At 42.0% G+C, this 17,474-nt stretch overlaps 3 protein-coding genes across 5 annotated transcripts in view; 2 read left to right on the forward strand and 1 right to left on the reverse strand.

The window, feature by feature from the left end:
• The window catches only part of chata (choline O-acetyltransferase a), a 23,334-nt gene extending 8,281 nt beyond the window's left edge, over nucleotides 1-15,053 (forward strand). The window contains exons 2-15 of the mRNA XM_062058059.1: nucleotides 4,218-4,294; nucleotides 4,372-4,563; nucleotides 4,917-5,035; nucleotides 8,071-8,124; nucleotides 8,217-8,397; nucleotides 10,593-10,770; nucleotides 10,846-11,015; nucleotides 11,899-11,999; nucleotides 12,074-12,202; nucleotides 12,279-12,401; nucleotides 12,468-12,603; nucleotides 14,243-14,305; nucleotides 14,397-14,534; nucleotides 14,609-15,053. Coding sequence (XP_061914043.1) covers nucleotides 4,218-4,294; nucleotides 4,372-4,563; nucleotides 4,917-5,035; nucleotides 8,071-8,124; nucleotides 8,217-8,397; nucleotides 10,593-10,770; nucleotides 10,846-11,015; nucleotides 11,899-11,999; nucleotides 12,074-12,202; nucleotides 12,279-12,401; nucleotides 12,468-12,603; nucleotides 14,243-14,305; nucleotides 14,397-14,534; nucleotides 14,609-14,902 — 1,955 coding nt within the window. The 3' untranslated portion in view covers nucleotides 14,903-15,053. The remainder of the gene's footprint in view (nucleotides 1-4,217; nucleotides 4,295-4,371; nucleotides 4,564-4,916; nucleotides 5,036-8,070; nucleotides 8,125-8,216; nucleotides 8,398-10,592; nucleotides 10,771-10,845; nucleotides 11,016-11,898; nucleotides 12,000-12,073; nucleotides 12,203-12,278; nucleotides 12,402-12,467; nucleotides 12,604-14,242; nucleotides 14,306-14,396; nucleotides 14,535-14,608) is intronic.
• The window catches only part of LOC133657115 (2-oxoglutarate dehydrogenase-like, mitochondrial), a 105,188-nt gene that overhangs the window by 9,551 nt on the left and 78,163 nt on the right, over nucleotides 1-17,474 (reverse strand). For all 3 annotated transcript variants that reach the window (XR_009827228.1, XR_009827229.1, XR_009827230.1), the window contains 3 exons: nucleotides 8,228-8,350; nucleotides 8,043-8,098; nucleotides 4,423-4,559 (listed from right to left, as the gene is read on the reverse strand). The gene's annotated coding sequence lies outside the window, so the exon portion shown is untranslated. The remainder of the gene's footprint in view (nucleotides 1-4,422; nucleotides 4,560-8,042; nucleotides 8,099-8,227; nucleotides 8,351-17,474) is intronic.
• On the forward strand, nucleotides 45-2,144 carry slc18a3a (solute carrier family 18 member 3a). The gene has a single exon (XM_062057604.1). The coding sequence runs from the start codon at nucleotides 157-159 to the stop codon at nucleotides 1,702-1,704; it is 1,548 nt and encodes a 515-aa protein (XP_061913588.1). The 5' UTR covers nucleotides 45-156; the 3' UTR covers nucleotides 1,705-2,144.

Below are 17,474 nucleotides of genomic sequence, written 5' to 3' on the forward strand. Positions count from 1 at the left end.
TCCATGCGAGGTGACCCCCCCCCCCCCCCCCCCCCCCCCGGGACCTGAGACAATGAAGCAGAGGCATGGGAAGAGTCACAGCAGCGGGCAGATGAGTGAGAGAAAAGTAAGTCTGGACAGATTCGTTTTTTAAGCCATAAAAGAAGATCACTTACAATGGAGGAGAGCACGCCACAAGCCCCCAATCTGGCGCAGACGGCCGCCACCAAGCTGTCGCAAATGGGGGAAAGAACGAAACAACTGGGAACGGCCATGCAAGACCCCGTTCGGCAGAATCGCCTCATCCTGGTCATCGTGTGCGTGGTGCTCCTCCTGGACAACATGCTGTACATGGTGATCGTGCCCATCATCCCGGACTACCTGGAAGAGCTGCAGAAGGCGGCGGACCGCGCTCAGGCGCCCCCGCCGGGTAACTTCTCCAACGCCACCGCGCACCACGCAGCCAAGGGAAACTTTGACATGCAGATCGGGATCCTGTTCGCCTCCAAAGCCATCGTGCAGCTGCTGGTCAACCCCTTGAGCGGCACCTTCATCGACCGGGTGGGCTACGACATCCCGCTCGTCATCGGCCTCAGCATCATGTTCCTCTCCACCCTGGTCTTCGCCTTCGCCGAGAACTACGGCACCTTGTTCGTGGCTCGCAGCATGCAGGGCATCGGCTCGGCCTTCGCCGACACCTCCGGGATCGCCCTGATCGCGGACCGCTACACGGAGGAGGCGGAGCGGAGCAAGGCGCTGGGCATAGCCCTGGCCTTCATCTCCTTCGGGAGCCTGGCGGCGCCCCCCTTCGGCGGGGTCCTCTACGAGTTCGCGGGGAAGCGAGTGCCCTTCCTGATCCTGGCCGCCGTGTGCCTCGTCGACGGGGTCCTGTGCCTCCTGGTGCTCAAGCCTTTCTCCAACCGGGAGAGGGCGAACATGCCGGTGGGCACCCCCATGTACAAGCTCATGATGGACCCCTACATCGCGGTGGTGGCCGGGGCGCTGACAATCTGCAACATCCCCTTAGCCTTCCTGGAGCCCACCATCGCCAAGTGGATGGAGGAGACCATGAGCGCCAGCCAGTGGGAGATCGGCATGACGTGGTTCCCCGCCTTCTTCCCCCACATCCTGGGGGTGTTCCTCACCGTCAAGCTGGCCGCCAAGTACCCGCACCTGCAGTGGTTCTACGGCGCCATCGGCATGGTGTTCATCGGCGCCAGCTCCTGCACGGTGCCGGCTTGCAAGAACTTCGGGGAGCTCATGATCCCGCTGTGCGGGATCTGCTTCGGCATCGCCTTCGTGGACACGGCGCTGCTGCCCACGCTGGGCTTCCTGGTGGACGTGCGCCACGTCTCCGTGTACGGCAGCGTGTACGCCATCGCGGACATCTCCTACTGCGTGGCCTACGCCATGGGGCCGGTGGTGGCCGGCAAGATCGTGCACGACCTGGGCTTCGAGCAGCTCAACCTGGGCATGGGTCTGGCCAACGTGCTGTACGCGCCGGCCCTGCTCCTGCTGAGGAACGTGGCCCAGATGAGGCCGTCCTTCTCGGAGAGGAACATGCTGCTGGAGGACGGCACCTCGGGACTTTACGACTCCATCAAGATGGAGCAGAAGGAGAAGAAGAGGAAAGGCCTGTGCACCACCATCGACGAGAACGGCATCGAGACCTTCGTGCAGCGCTCCTTCTCCGAGGAGGAATCCTCAGGTGGAGAATATGCGTAAAAAAAAAAAAAGTTTGTGAAATAAGTGCCAAAATGTAGTCGTCTCCTCCCACTTTAATCAATAACACAATTAAAGATTGTGTCGCTTCAGCTGTTTGCAGTAGAAAGAAGCCATGCTGTGGCCTTTTTCCACCTTCAAGTGATTGTATTAGTGACTTATAAGTTGATTCAATGCAGGGATTCAAGTCAATGACACACTTCATGTCTTTATGCGGGGTCCGTTTCGCCTTTTAAGTTGCACCGGGCAATAATTATGCAAAAATATTGAGTGTGTGTGTGTGTGTGTGTTTGTGTGTGTGTGTTCTTGAAGCTCTTTCCTCGGGGTCTTCTGTTTTGATGATGATGTAATCACGGAATGCAAAAGCCTCAAAATGTATGATCAGCTAGTGTACATACAGTACATGTATATCGGTGTACATAAATAAATGAATATCACGTCAAGCCATTCTTTTTTTTTTTTTTTTTCCAGTTTTCATATTGATAATTGCAAAGGGGAATAAACTAACATGTGTAAATGGTTAAAAAAAAAAATTAAAAATAAAAAAATCGGCACAATTTTGATTATAAATCTGCGGTGCCATTAACGGCCCGTTTATTATGGCTGCAGTGCAATTTTTAAAAAGTGGTAAAAGGGGAGAAACAGGTAAACGCTGGGGAGAGAGGAGAAAAAAAAATGTCAGTCTAAGCGTGGGTCCCTGGAGAGGGGGTCCAGACTGAGGCCAAGGGGAAAAAAACCTCATAGCCATAGCACACATAAACATGTGTATAATATATATAGTACATATATATATAGAAATAGAATAAAATAGAATAAAAAGTACATTATTGATCTCTGGGGGAAATTCAGCACCACAGTTTGCTCACAATAGACAATAATAATAATAAATAATAATACATAATATAATTTATATAATATATGTATAATATATAATATATGAATAATATAAATATATTCTACATTTAAGTGTACACATATATGTATACAAAGCATACATATATAATATATGTAATATATTTTTATACGCAAAGTGTGGCCCTCAAAGGACCTCAAATGTGCTTGCATTTTTAATTGATAGCAATACCAAAAAATAAACCAAGACATAAAATCAAGGCCTTTAACAGAGGCGGTCCCAAAAAGTGTGTAAAATAACAATACCAAGCAAGCAATACCTCCCTGCTTGGCACTAAGCATCAAGGGTTGGAATTGGGGGGTTAAATCACCAAAATGATTCCCGAGCGCGGCCACCGCTGCCGCTCACTGCTCCCCTCACCTCCCAGGGGGGTGGGTCAAATGCAGATGGTAATTTCACCACACCTAGTACTTTAACTTTAATACAAATATCAAAATAGTTAAATGCAAAATTCCTGGTGGTGGAAAAGTCCAAAAATGGTCATGGTGCGTTCATGCACAATGCGCCGTAAGTGTTGTGTGACACGGCGCCGGTGGCGTGAATATACGTGAGGTGGCGAATAAAAGTTGCCGGCGAATAGCAGGACTTCGGGGAGGAGCATCGACAATTGGTAGACCACCCCACCACCACCGCTCCCCGCCCCCAACGTCTTTCCTGAGCCAGCGAGGGAGTTTAGTTGAGCCGGTGGTCACGTTGCTGCTTTAAAGGATGCTCGAAAAAATGAATCGAGGTGCAATTGGAGAGAAAAATTCTCGATTGCAGGTAAAGGTGGACGCACTCCAGCCCCTCGCTCGGGCGTGAAGACGAAAGAAGAGGTTTTTTTTCTGCTTACAGGTAAGCCAGAATTTAATAATCTAAGAATCCGGTTTTAAGACTTCCCACACTAGAATAGACCCTAAATGTATCATAGTTGGCTGGTGTCAATCTGTGCAGCAGACTGTGATGCAGCAATAAGAAAAAGTGTTTGCGTAGTTTGGCACATTAGCTTCTATATCGTTATATCACTTTATTTACATGCAAAAAAATGCCTTCAAATGCAAAAAAATATATATATTTTTTAGGGTCAGTATTTAGGAAGTGTTTGTGCATTAGTATGTATTTTTGCATGTAAATTACAAGCTGGGAAAAAGGTTTTATTGGGGGTATTTTAGTGGTATGTTTACGCAATGGACTATGACGACTGAGTGAATACAAAATATGTTTGACCATAAAAAAAACTTCAAAAAGAAGGACGTTTACCGGGAGGATCCTATTATCCTAACATTATGACATGTGAAATAAGGAACTGACCACGTTTAGTGAAAAAAAAAAATGAAAAAAAGAGTGTTTTAGTTCGGGCATTCAGCAGCTGTGGGTGTGAGACTTTGATTGACAGTCCTGTTTGGACGCGGCAATTCTGCACTTGAAAGATTTTTTTATTTTTATTTTTTAATGGGGAAATGCTAACTTGTAATTGCACCATTCTGGAATGCACTTCTATAATATGGTGCTACTTTTAATGTATATATTAAAACAAATATTAGAAGCACCTTTCAGTATAAGTCAGTACAACCAAAGTAATAATAATTCCATTGTGCATACTAAAAAAAAAAATGTTTAAAAGGGGATTCACCGTGCCTGACCATCACCAACATGCCTGTTCTCAACCAGGAACCCTCCAAAGATTTGGCCCCCAGCGATGTAAATATGATTTTTTTTTTTTTGGTTTTATGTCTAATCTTTTTTTCTATTAACATCAAAAAACACTTGTTGTTTAGAGTCTGCCAAAACTGCCCCTACCAGCGCTGAAGGACACGCTGGACACATACCTGAGGTGCGTGAAACACCTGCTGACAGAGGAGCAGTTCGAAACAACACAAGAGGCGGTGAAGCACTTTGGCGCCCCCGGTGGCGTGGGGGAGCTACTGCACAGAAAGCTCATGGAGAGGCGGGAGAAGGAGGCCAACTGGGTAAAAAAACAAAAACATTTGTTATTATATCATTTATGTTTTGAGACAAATGATGTCCTCCCATAGAGGCCATATTTACTAAACTGCAGAGAGTAGCAGATAAGCTATAAAAAAAATTTAAAAAAATAAATGTCGTGGCTTGTGCAGCCCTTTGAGACACTCATGATTTAGGGCTATATAAGTAAACGTTGATTGATTGATTGATAAATTCCACAATTATATATGGTATGATAAAAAATATTCTTTATTACTTAGTAAAGGATAGATATCAGCAGTTGTTTGATTAAATTATCATTCTGGTGGAAACAAAATGTTCTCTTAAAGTGAATGCTTCTTTGTTTCTTTGTGTGTAGGTGTATGACTACTGGTTAAATGACATGTACCTCAACAACAGACTTGCACTGCCGGTCAACTCCAGCCCTGCGTTGGTCTTCCCGTCACAGAACTTCAGCGCTCCTATAGATTCCCTCAGGTGTGTGTGTGTGTGTGTGTGTATGTGTGTGTGTGTGTGTGTGTGTGTGTGTGTACAGTATAATGACGAAAAGTGTGTGTAATTATATAAGAGCCTTTAACTGGGAAAAACATGCAGACTTAGACTTAGACGAACTTTATTGATCCACAAGGGAAATTGTTCCACACAGTAGCTCAGTTTCATAGGATGGAAAGGGTAAGGATGGAAAGGATAATGCAGGTATTAAGTAGACTAAAAATGTACCATAGTAGCAATATAAAATATAACATATATGTAATATTTACATATTATATATACTGATATATTATATTATATTTTTATATAATATATACAATATATAACAAATCCCAATTACCATGTACAATATTACAGTATATGTAACAGCTCCAGCAAAAATAAATCAAATAAATCAATTTTTTAAAAAAGGGCAGCATAAAATAGAGAGTAGACTTTAGAATTAACCCTAAAGAGATCCTATAAGGGTATTTTGTTCTGTTGTGTTATCTCTTTAAGTCATTTTGGTTGTGCTAAATAATTATTGTTCTAATTTGCCAAAGGTTATTTATGTAAAATAGAAATTAAAAAAATGGTCATTTCTGTTTTTTTAAATAAGTCAAAAACATCAAAGTTACACAAAAAAAATGCTAATTTTGACCATTAAAACCATTGAAAATAACGTTTTTGATATCACATTTAACATAAGTTAATGAAATTCTTAATGTTTGGATTTAAATTAGCACTACTTAATTGTTGCATTTGTCCACCAGATAGTGCTACTTTTTCCCATTCAAAGCATGCAGCGAAATTCGACACTATATATTGTTTACTGCCGCTGTAAATATAAGCGTGTGTTGCTACTGATAACAATAGTGTGTAGTTATAATGGTAACAATGGTGTATATATTACATACCAAAAACAAATGTGTGTGGTTTCTATGTCATTATTGTAGTTGTGATTTTGTTAAAATATGAAAATCAGTGTTGCTGCCAATTATTGCCTCATATAAGGGCCTAGTAATATTATTAAGTGAATAGTTCTGTAATGTATTTTACAAAATGTGTAATTAAAAAAAATGGTAATAAAAACATCTAAAATATAGTTTATATTTGATATAATGATAAGAATAATAAAAATAATCCTCAATATCATCATCATCATATAGACACAAAGAAGTAGGAAAAAAAACTCATACAATTTTTAAAGCAGTTTTTTTGGTAAGCTGTTTTCAATAATTAGGGGCAAATAACTGAGAATATTTCCAGCACCTTGTATGAATTTAGGATGACAGATGCTGCAAGTTTTGCGTGGGAATGTTCAGTGAATAAATAAGAAACCACCTGACAGGACGAATTTGAAAGATTAAAGAAAATACTCGCATGAATGACTCTCAGAGGGGATTTGATTGAAATTTGAAATTGACCACAGACTGATGAGGTCATTATAGAAGACATCAAGAGCTGAGAGGGGCCCGGAAGACACCAAAGGCCGATACGGCCTGGTGAGGGTGCTATTGATTTACAGTCACCAAATATGCTGCTAAATGTACAAAACCCTAAACCAGTGAAGTTGGCACGTTGTGTAAATGGTAAATAAAAACAGAATACAATGATTTGCAAATCCTTTTCAACTTATATTCAATTGAATAGACTGCAAAGACAAGATATTTCATGTTCAAACTGAGAAAAGTATTGAGACCAACTGAGACCAATTTTTGAAGCTTTTCAGGAAGAATTCTTTCCCATTCTTGCTTGATGTACAGCTTAAGTTGTTCAACAGTCCGGGGGTCTCCCTTGTGCTATTTTAGGCCTCATAATGCGCCACACATTTTCAATGGGAGACAGGTCTGGACTACAGGCAGGCCAGTCTAGTACCCGCACTCTTTTACTATGAAGCCACGCTGTTGCAACATGTGGCTTGGCATTGTCTTGCTGAAATAAGCAGGGGCGTCCATGATAACGTTGCTTGGATGGCAACATATGTTGCTCCAAAATCTGTATGTACCTTTCAGCATTAATGGTGCCTTCACAGATGTGTAAGTTACCCATGCCTTGGGCACTAATACACCCTCATACCATCACAGATGCTGGCTTTTGAACTTTGCACCTAGAACGATTCGAATGGTTCTTATCCTCTTTGTTCCGGAGGACACAACGTCCACAGTTTCCAAAAACAATTTGAAATGTGGACTTGTCAGACCACAGAACAGTTTTACACTTTGCATCAGTCCATCTTAGATGAGCTCGGGCCCAGCGAAGCCAGCGGCATTTCTGGGTGTTGTTGATAAATGGCTTTCGCTTTGCATAGTAGAGTTTTAACTTGCACTTGCAGGTGTGACCAACTGTAGTTACTGACAGTGGTTTTCTGAAATGTTCCTGAGCCCATGTGGTGATATCCTTTACACACTCATGATCCAAGGTCACGGGCATTCAATGTTGCGTGCAGTGATTTCTCCAGATTCTCTGAACTTTTTGATATTACAGACCGTAGATGGTGAAATCCCTAAATTCCTTGCAATAGCTCTTTCAGAAATGTTGTTCTTAAACTATTCGACAATTTGCTCACGCATTTGTACACATAAGTGGTGATCCTTGTTTGTGAATGACTGAGCATTTCATGGGAGTTGCTTTTATACCCAATCATGGCACCCACCTGTTCCCAATTAGCCTGTTCACCTGTGGGATGTTCCAAATAAGTGTTTGATGAGCATTCCTCAACTTTCTCAGTCTTTTTTGCCACTTGTGCCAGCTTTTTTGAAACATATTGCAGGCATCAAATTCCAAATGAGCTAATATTTGCAAAAAGTTTGAACGTTAAGTATCTTGTCTTTGCAGTCTATTCAATTTAATATAAGTTGAAAAGGATTTGCAAGTCATTGTATTCTGTTTGTATTTACGATATACACAACGTGCCAACTTTACTGGTTTTGGGTTTTGTAATACATCTGCACAATAAACCAGATTGTTAAAAAGATCTACAATAATTACTAATGATGCAAAAAGATCTTACCTTGTTTGTTGCTTCCTACGTCTTGTAGGTTTGCTGCAAACTTGATAGCTGGAATTCTAGAGTATAAAAATCAACTTGATACGTAAGTGAAATACTCCAATTCTGACTCATAACAATAGAGGATGTAATAATAATAATAATAACAGTAAGAATATGTGTTATAAATGTTGGCAGACGTACTTTACCTGCGGACTACGCCCGAGGTCAGCTGGGTGGTACCTTTCTGTGTATGGAGCAGTATTATCGGATCTTTACCTCCTACCGGGTACCGGGCCATGAGAGGGACACGCTAGTGGCGCAGGACAGTACTGTGATGGCGGAACCGGAACACATCATTGTGGCATGTAAAAACCAGGTCAGATGAAAAAACCTGAACACTACATCCAAAACCTCAAGTCTACTAACCTTGAACCTCAAACCAATTACCAGCTAAACTTTGGCTAATGATAAGTAAATCTTCAAAGTAATGTGTAAACATTGATTAAGCAGTTTTTGCTAACACCAAACACGACAGTAAACATTGTCTATTTGGTGAAATAATAGATGAACACACATACCCAAAGGCCAAACTAAAGAAAAACGGTTCTAGAAATCCTGGTTTTGACCAATTTGAATTAGTTCTTGTTTGGTCTATGCAACAAACACACAACCAAATAACCAGAGGTCCTTGCTGGAGGCAACACTGTAAGTGCTAAAGCGTAGACCTCCACTAAGAACAAACCGTTAACTACAGCAAAATTTAAGCCAGGAAATCCTAAACCAACTACCAACACACACCTAAAAAATGAGCTCCTTGGTACTAGAGCGCAGACCTCACCCCAAGGTGAAACTCACATTGGAAGTCCTATTCAATCGATCGCAACTGAACTGTAGAATTTGTCTTAAAAGACTCTTCGCTGCTCACCTGAGCAGGCTTTAAGTCCAGTGGTTCTTAACCTTGTTGGAGGTACCGAACCCCACCAGTTTCATATGCGCATTCACCGAACCCTTCTTTAGTGAAAAAGAAAAAAAAAAATTTTTTTCAAATTCAAGACAAAGTTATATGTTTTTGGTAACACTTTAGTATGGGGAACATATTCTAAGTAACAAAGACTTAATTTTGTGTTTTTTGGTTAGAGTTAGGGCCAGGGTTAGAGGGTTAGGGTTATAATAAGGCCATGCCGAATAAGGCATTAATAAGTACTTAATAATGACTATTTAAGAGCCAATTTGTTACTAATTTGCATGTTAATAAGCAACTAATTAATGGTGAATATGTTCCCCATACTAAAGTGTTACCATGTTTTTTTACTGGTGCACAAAATGAACCGTGCATGAACATCACCTTGTTCAAAGAACAAAACCAACACAGTGCATAAACTCACAACAAATTACACACCTGCAAATCAGTCTGACTTCTGCTGTTGCCGTATCCGTAATACGCCGATAGGGAGAAGTTTTTATTTACACGATGAGTCGGGTGTGTCTTGACCTCCGTCGAACCCCTGAGCTCGACTCACCGAACCCCTAGGGTTCGATCGAACCCAGGTTAAGAACCACTGCTTAAGTCTGAGAGATGGTATCAAGGCCCGGACAATTTATAGTGTAACAGGAGGAGGGGCCTATGTCCAGGGAAGAATGGTTTTACTCTTTTGCGGTGTAAAAAAAACAATAATTTCAACCATTCTTAAGAGACATTTTAGCCTCTCACAAAAACAAGACATAGTAGACACTTCAAGTTGCAGGTATCCGCTTTCTTACTCAGGCATACCCAGCAGGCACAAGACATTGATACAATGTTGATTATACATACATGTCCTTTAAAACTGATTTTAAAACAACGTTGCAAAATAGTTGTATTTGTAAATTTAGTCAACATTGATGTCCCAACGTTGGATCCACGTTGTTGGTTTGGAAATGACCAAAATTCAATGGTCAAGTCAACGTCACAACCTGACATTGGATAAACGTCGTCAAAAAGTATGTTGTTTCAACGTTGTATTTGTGTTGTAGAACATTAGGAAATTACTAAAATTCAACGAACAAATCAAAATCAGAACCCAACATTGATTAAATGTCGTCAAAAAGCAACGTTATGTTTGAGTTCCTCAACGTCAGGACCTAATTCAACAAGTTCTCAACGTTGTTTCAATGTCTTGTGCCTGCTGGGTACATTCTTCTTCCTGTTAAAAATTGCTTGGGGCCATGGTACCAACTCTCAGACTAGATCTTACCAATCTGAGCATGAACCGATGAAGCCCGCTCGGACGAAAGGCACAACGACTTTTAAGACAAACTAAGCAGTCCAGTTACGATTAATTAAGTTCCCTGAGAATACAATGACCTGGATGGATGAGAAGATCCATCGACACGTCTCATTGGAAGTGAAAAAAATCTGGATTTGCTTTTGTGAAACATAACACTAACACATATTTTTAAAAACAGCTTTGTATAGTTGATAACACATACGGTACAAAACTGGCAAGGAAAAAAAGAATTCAGAACATTTAAACAGCAATTCAGTCTCTTTGAAAAAAACTTGCATCCCTTCTTTTTCCTTCTTCTGTCAAGCTATTTGTGCTGGACGTGGTGAACAATTTTCGGCGCCTGAGTACCCAAGACCTCCTGACTCAGCTGGAGAAGATCGTAAAAATGGCTGAAAATCAAGACGAGCGGCAGCCACCGATTGGTCTACTTACCTCCGATGGACGCAGAGAGTGGGCAGAGGCTCGCAGCGTACTCATGAGAGGTACTTGTACTACCGGAGATGAGTTCTTAGGTCATCAGTCCAATAGATTGAAAAAGAAAATCCTGCTTTCTTAAGAGTCAACCAACAGGGACTCATTGGACATGATCGAGCGCTGCCTTTGTTTGGTCTGTCTGGATGACGCCAGCGGGACCGAGCTGACCGACTCCACTCGGGCCGTGTTGATGTTGCACGGGGGAGGAGTGACAATGAACGGGGGAAACCGCTGGTACGACAAGAGTGTACAGGTTTGTACTGATCTAAGAACAACATAGGAATGTACTGTATTAGTTACTCCTGGGCTGGTAAAAGCTACTGGGTGATCTCTGTAAGGACTTAGAAGTGACCTGTGGACCAAAATATAAAAGTTGGGATTGGTTGTCCTGGCTGAACCATGAGAATTGTCTAGAGGCCTTTGAGTTACTTTACTTACTTAGGCCTTAGTATTCCCTGAGGAACATAGGGCACCGACGAAAGCCTTCCATCCATTCCGGTCTTGTGCCCTTCGGTCGAGTTGTTGCCATGACAGCCCCTCAGCCCTCATCTCCTGTTCCGTGCTTCTTCTCCAGGTTGTTCTTGGTCTCCCTCTGTTTCTTCTTCCATGTTAGTGCCTGTTTGGTGATTGATTTATTGGGTTTTCTGAGTGTGTGGCCTATCCAGCTCCACTTCCTTCTCCTGATTTGCAGTTTTACTGGTTCTTGTTTGGTGAGTTCCCACAGGTTGGCTTTGGTGATGGTGTCTGGCCAGTAGACTCCTAGGACCCGACGGAGGCAACGGTTTACGAATGTCTGTAGTTTATGGAGTATGCTATTGGTGGTTTTCCATGTTTCTGATCCGTACAGCAGAATGGATTTGACATTTGAGTTAAATATTTTCAGATGCCTTTGAGTATAGGACCCTAAAACAACTGAGATTACCTAAATCCCTATGGGCAGAATCTTGTCATCCAATGCTGACTGTCAAAATAACATTTCCTAGCAGATGCTGCTGTGGAGGATCACAGGAAATGTGTCCCAACAGAAAGAACATACTACTTGGTGATACAGCTTCACGAAACCAGTCCTAGCTTCTATAATTTGGTCTCTCAGTCAAGTCCTTTAGGAGGCTCTGAAAACAGCGTCATTGTGTTAGTTTGTCGTAGGTGCCGACGGCTGTTGCGGAGTCGTGTGTGAGCATTCACCGTTTGAAGGGATTATTCTGGTGCAGTTCATGGAGTACCTTCTCAAGTACACGTAAGGCTTTCACTGGTGGATTAGGGAATTTCAGAAAACCGATATCTAAAATGAGGCCCACATTGTGGCGCTAGGATGCGCAGCCCGTCCAAGCTGGTGAGAGCTGCAAGTGTGAGCGAGCTCCCGGCGCCAAGACGACTCCGCTGGAAATGCACCCCAGGGATGCGCAAACTCCTCACCTTCTCCGAAGACAAACTTCAAAGGTTTATTTGGCTTTTTGCAGTTTGTCTGCTTAATGAGTGTATGCTTTTAGCTTCAAATGTAAGTTTTATTGCAAAGGCTCGCGAAGAATCTCGACATGAACGTCCACAAATTCCACCATTATGGGAAAGAATTGATCAAGAAGCTGAAAATGAGTCCAGATGCCTTCGTCCAGGTGGCTCTGCAGTTGGCCTACTACAGGTAACGAGTAATGGTCAACGAACATGGCGTCTGTACTTCGAAACCTTTTTTCTCTGTGTGTCGTAGATGTCACGGCAGACAAGTTTCCACCTATGAGAGCGCTTCCATGCGACGCTTTAAGGACGGACGAGTGGACAACATTCGCTCTGCTACTCCAGAAGCCCTGGACTTTGTCAGAGCAATGAGTGATGGAAGCACAAGTGTAAGCAGTTCTGCGCTCCATGAAGGTTGCTTTCACATTAGATCAGTCGTGAATTTAGAAGGTGGACTTTGTCCAAAATCGGGTGTTTAGTATTTTTGGTGATGATCCAGTATTACACAAGTAACTGGACAAGAACTGGCTAACAAACGTCTCCTTGCACAAAACGGGAGGATTACCAATGGTTGCTAACAAACTCCAACCTTGATCTAATCCAAAGGGCAAATGAAAGAACTGTTTAGATCAGGGGTGTCAAACTCAAATACAGAGTGGGCCAAAATTTAAAACTGAACAAAGCCGCGGGCCAAGGTTGAACAAATTAACCTTTTAATAGGGACCCAAACAAGTTTTGCATTGAATATTGAACAAGCAAGGCTTATATAACTTTATAGTGACATGCAAAATCGAGTTTCAAATAATAATAATAATAATAATTAAAAAATATCAATGGTATATACAATTTAAATAAAAATTGAATGCCTCTTTTCTATTTGCAGCCTTCTGAGGTAAATATCAACATTAACTTTTTCCACAGGCTAATAAATTTGAAAATAAAATAACAATGAATAAACCAACCATTCAGGACTTTAAACTGCTCAGTTTGCAACACACTGATCTAATCTGATGTGCCTGGCATCTTTTTTTGGATGCTATTTCATTAATGTCGGGGCTCAGGCTTTGAGCTGAGGCAACCTTCATTATCGAACGAAGGTGTTCATCAGTCATTATATCTCCTAGTCTGCCCGAACCACTGTCTTGGGGGCGTGCCTTAAAGGCACTGCGTTTAACGTCCTCTACGAGCTGTCGTCACGTTTGCTTTTCATCCATTCTAACAACGTGCCGGCCCAGTCACAAGATAAGTGCGGCTTCTGTACGCACACTCACGCAAATGCAATGCATACTTGACCAACAGCGATACAGGTTACACTGAGGGTGCCCCTATAAATAACTTAAACACTGTTACAAATATGCGCCACACTGTGTGAACCCACACCAAACAAGAATGACAAACACATTTCGGGAGAACATCCGCACCGTAACACAACATAAACACAACAAAACAAATACCCAGAATCCCATGCAGCCCTAACTCTTCCGGGCTGTAATATACACCCCCGCTACCACCAAACCCCCCCGTGCCTCGGGTAAGGTGGGCGAGGTTGGGGGGGCGGGGTTTCACATATTATGTGACTGGGCCAGCATTCGTTGGACTGGATGAAAAGCGGAGTGGGTGAAAAGCGGACGTGACGATTTTCGGGAGGGGCACTGAAATTTGGGAGTCTCCGGGGAGAGTTGGCAAGTATGAGAATTAGCGGTGAATGCGTTGTTACCGCGGCACCGCCGCTGTATATAATCGGCGGGCCAGCTCTAGTGTTAATTTGATATCGCCTCAAGGGCCAAGTGGAAGCGGGCCCGAGTTTGACACCCATGGTTTAGATTCTTGTTAATGCCATCTAATCGGTTATGATTTTTTTTTTAACCGTGTGACAAGAAACTGATCGAAGAGGGAAAACGGACCAACTATTTAAAATGCACCACGACAACTCATTCTAGCCCTTTTGGTAGCAACATCATACAGTTTTACCTTTAAGTAAAGGCCAGAGTTTTAGCATTAGCATTGAGTCTTACTTGTTTCTACCAGGATGCAAAGAAGATGGAGTTGTTACAAGGCGCCATAACAGCCCAGACTAAATATTCCACATTGGTCGGTGACTTCTTCCACAGTTCTTACTCCAATCTTGAATTGGCACGGCAAAGAAAACATGATAGTTAGTTGCATTATTTTCCCTTTTCAGGCTATCATGGGGATGGCCATAGACAATCACCTACTGGGATTACGTGAGGTTGCACGTGAACTGAAGATCGACAAGCCAGAGATTTTCAAAAATGAAGCGTATCACATCAGTAATCACTTCCTTCTCTCTACAAGTCAGGTATATCATTGCTTATATCCTGATTTAAAACTGGAGTAATATTTCATACATCAGTAAGCATCTTGAGATTTCAGGTTCCAACCGCTGTTGAGATGTTCTGCTGCTACGGACCCGTGGTTCCAGACGGATACGGGGTGTGCTACAACCCTCAGTCGGACCACTTTGTTTTCAGCGTGTCAAGCTTTCGGGAGAGTCCTCACACTTGTTCGTCAAAATTTGTAAAGAGTCTGGAAAGGGGACTTTTAGACATGAGGGATCTGTGCCATAAAAGCCGCTCTAATCCACATGCGCTTAGACAGGCTAAAACCACGGAGACCTCCACCCAAAAGAAACCTGCTGACCTGAGCAAGAAACAGGGATCACAATGAAATGTTGCCGTGAAGACACAAAGACAGATTCTATCGAAAGCTGGAGGCAAATCATGGGAAACGTATGGTGTGCCACAATAATCCTCTAGACTCAAACATGTATATAATAGAGTACTACAGATAGGTTAAATGTACCTATGTCTATCCTCAAATAGTGGTCATTATAGTCTTAATTATTTGTTGGGTGAGTTGTCAAAATAGACACAATTTCCTTGACCTTTCTAAGTTTACTGAGGTGCGACACAGAGTACAGTTCGGTTCAGTATGCTACAGGGTGACCCAAAAAACCAGAACCCATAAAATTTGACTAAATCCTGAGAAATCCTACAGTCTGTGTTCCATCATTCCCAAAGGTTTCAGTTCTTGGTCAGTGTGCATAAAAAATCACGTTATTTCCAAAATATGATCCAAATGGGCTTTTCGGCGTTTAAGTTAAACTTGCATACGTCGTGCAAAATTGGTAATTACCGTATTTTTCGGACTATAAGTCGCAGTTTTTTTTATACTCAGGAGCGACTTATGTGTGAAATTATTAACACATTATCGTAAAATATAAAATAATATTATTTAGCTCATTCACGTAAGAGACTAGACGTATAAGATTTCATGGGATTTAGCGATTAGGAGTGACAGATTGTTTGGTAAACGTATAGCATGTTCTATATGTTAGAGTTATTTGAATGACTCTTACCATAATATGTTACGTTAACATACCAGGCACCTTCTCAGTTGGTTATTTATGCCTCATATAACGTACACTTATTCAGCCTGTTGTTCACTATTTATTTATTTCAAATTGCCTTTCAAATGTCTATTCTTGGTGTTGGCTTTTATCAAATACATTTCACCCAAAAATGCAAATTATACTCCAGTGCGACTTATATGTTTCTTTCCTTCTTTATTATGCATTTTCGGCCGGTGCGACTTATACTCCGGAGCGACTTATACTCCGAAAAATACGGTACTCAAAAACATTCCTAATTTTACAATTGAGATTTTGCACAATTCTATACAGTCTTAAAAGGGAACTGCACTTTTTGGGGAATTTTGCCTATCGTTCACAATATTTATGAGAGGCATGACGATGGATGTGGGTTTTTTTTCTTGATGCATTTTAAATACTAAATAAATGAGTTTAAAAGTTTGCTTACAATGGAGCCTATAAAGCCCTTAAAAAAACCTCCAACCACCTCCATTAAGGTTTTATATACATGATGTAAGTATGTACAGTATTTACATATGTTGATCATTCTGCTCATTTATTTCTTCATCACTGATTATTACTCACTGCAGACTTCATAAGAGCCAACACACATTTGCTGTGCAACATCTGCTGTCATTAGAATGCCGACTGCTTGAATGTTCATATATTCCCATTTAGATGAAAAATGACTCATAATCCTCACAAAGAAGAGGTGGGGGGGGGGGGGGGGGGGGGGGGGGGGGGGGGGGGGGGGCAAACGTCTTTTTATGTCGCGGTCGCCAGTTTCGGGTCCCGAATGGCTGTCAAAGTGTACCAACTTGTCGGAATACCTACTCAGACGTCCTCTGTCCAGGTGAGAGGCGTGATTTACGATCTACAATAAACTTCGAGGGAGCAAGGAAGCGAGGAAGCAGCAGACCACTCGATGATTAAACGTAGGGAGACACGGAAGTGATCACGGCGCCGCTATAAATAGTTTGTTCGCTTCATAACAATATCAATAATATTTGGTTAATATTGAAATCAAGAAACGTAAATGGAGTATTGTTGGTGGTTTTTGAATGGTTATTTATTAGATTTTATGAGCGAGATAGAGGTGCTCCCAAAGGCTTTTATTTACTTTTATTTACAATTTAGAATGCATAAAAAATAAAAAAAATCCATCCATCGTCATGTCTTACATAATGATTGCAAGTAGAGATGTCCGATAATGGCTTTTTCCCCCGATATCCGATATTCCGATATTGTCCAACTCTTAATAACAGATTCCGATATCAACCAATACCGATATATACAATCGTGGAATTAACACATTAGTATGCCTAATTTTGTTGTGATGCCCCGCTGGATGCATTAAACAATGTAACAAGGTTTTCAAAATAAATCAACTCAAGTTATGGAAAAAAATGCCAACATGGCACTGCCATATTTATTATTGAAGTCACAAAGTGCATTATTTTTTTTAACATGCCTAAAAACAGCAGCTTGGAATTTGGGACAGAGCATGAGGAGGTTGAGGTGTGGCGGGTTTGGGGGGGGGGGGGGGGGCGTGTATATTGTAGCGTCCCGGAAGAGTTAGTGCTGCAAGGGGTTCTGGGTATTTGTTCTGTTGTGTTTATGTTGTGTTTACGGTGCGGATGTTCTCTCGAAATATGTTTGTCATTCCTGTTTGGTGTGGGTTCACAGTGTGGCGCATATTTGTAACAGTGTTAAAGTTGTTTATACAGCCACCCTCAGTGTGACCTGTATGGCTGTTGTCCAAGTATGCCTTGCATTCACTTGTGTGTATAAAAGCCGTAGATATTATGTGGCTGGGCCGGCACGCAAAGGCAGTGCCTTTGAGCACGCCCCCAATGTTGTTGCCTGGGT

The sequence above is a fragment of the Entelurus aequoreus genome, linkage group LG09 (assembly GCF_033978785.1).
Source record: "Entelurus aequoreus isolate RoL-2023_Sb linkage group LG09, RoL_Eaeq_v1.1, whole genome shotgun sequence".
Classification (NCBI taxonomy): Eukaryota; Metazoa; Chordata; class Actinopteri; order Syngnathiformes; family Syngnathidae; genus Entelurus; species Entelurus aequoreus.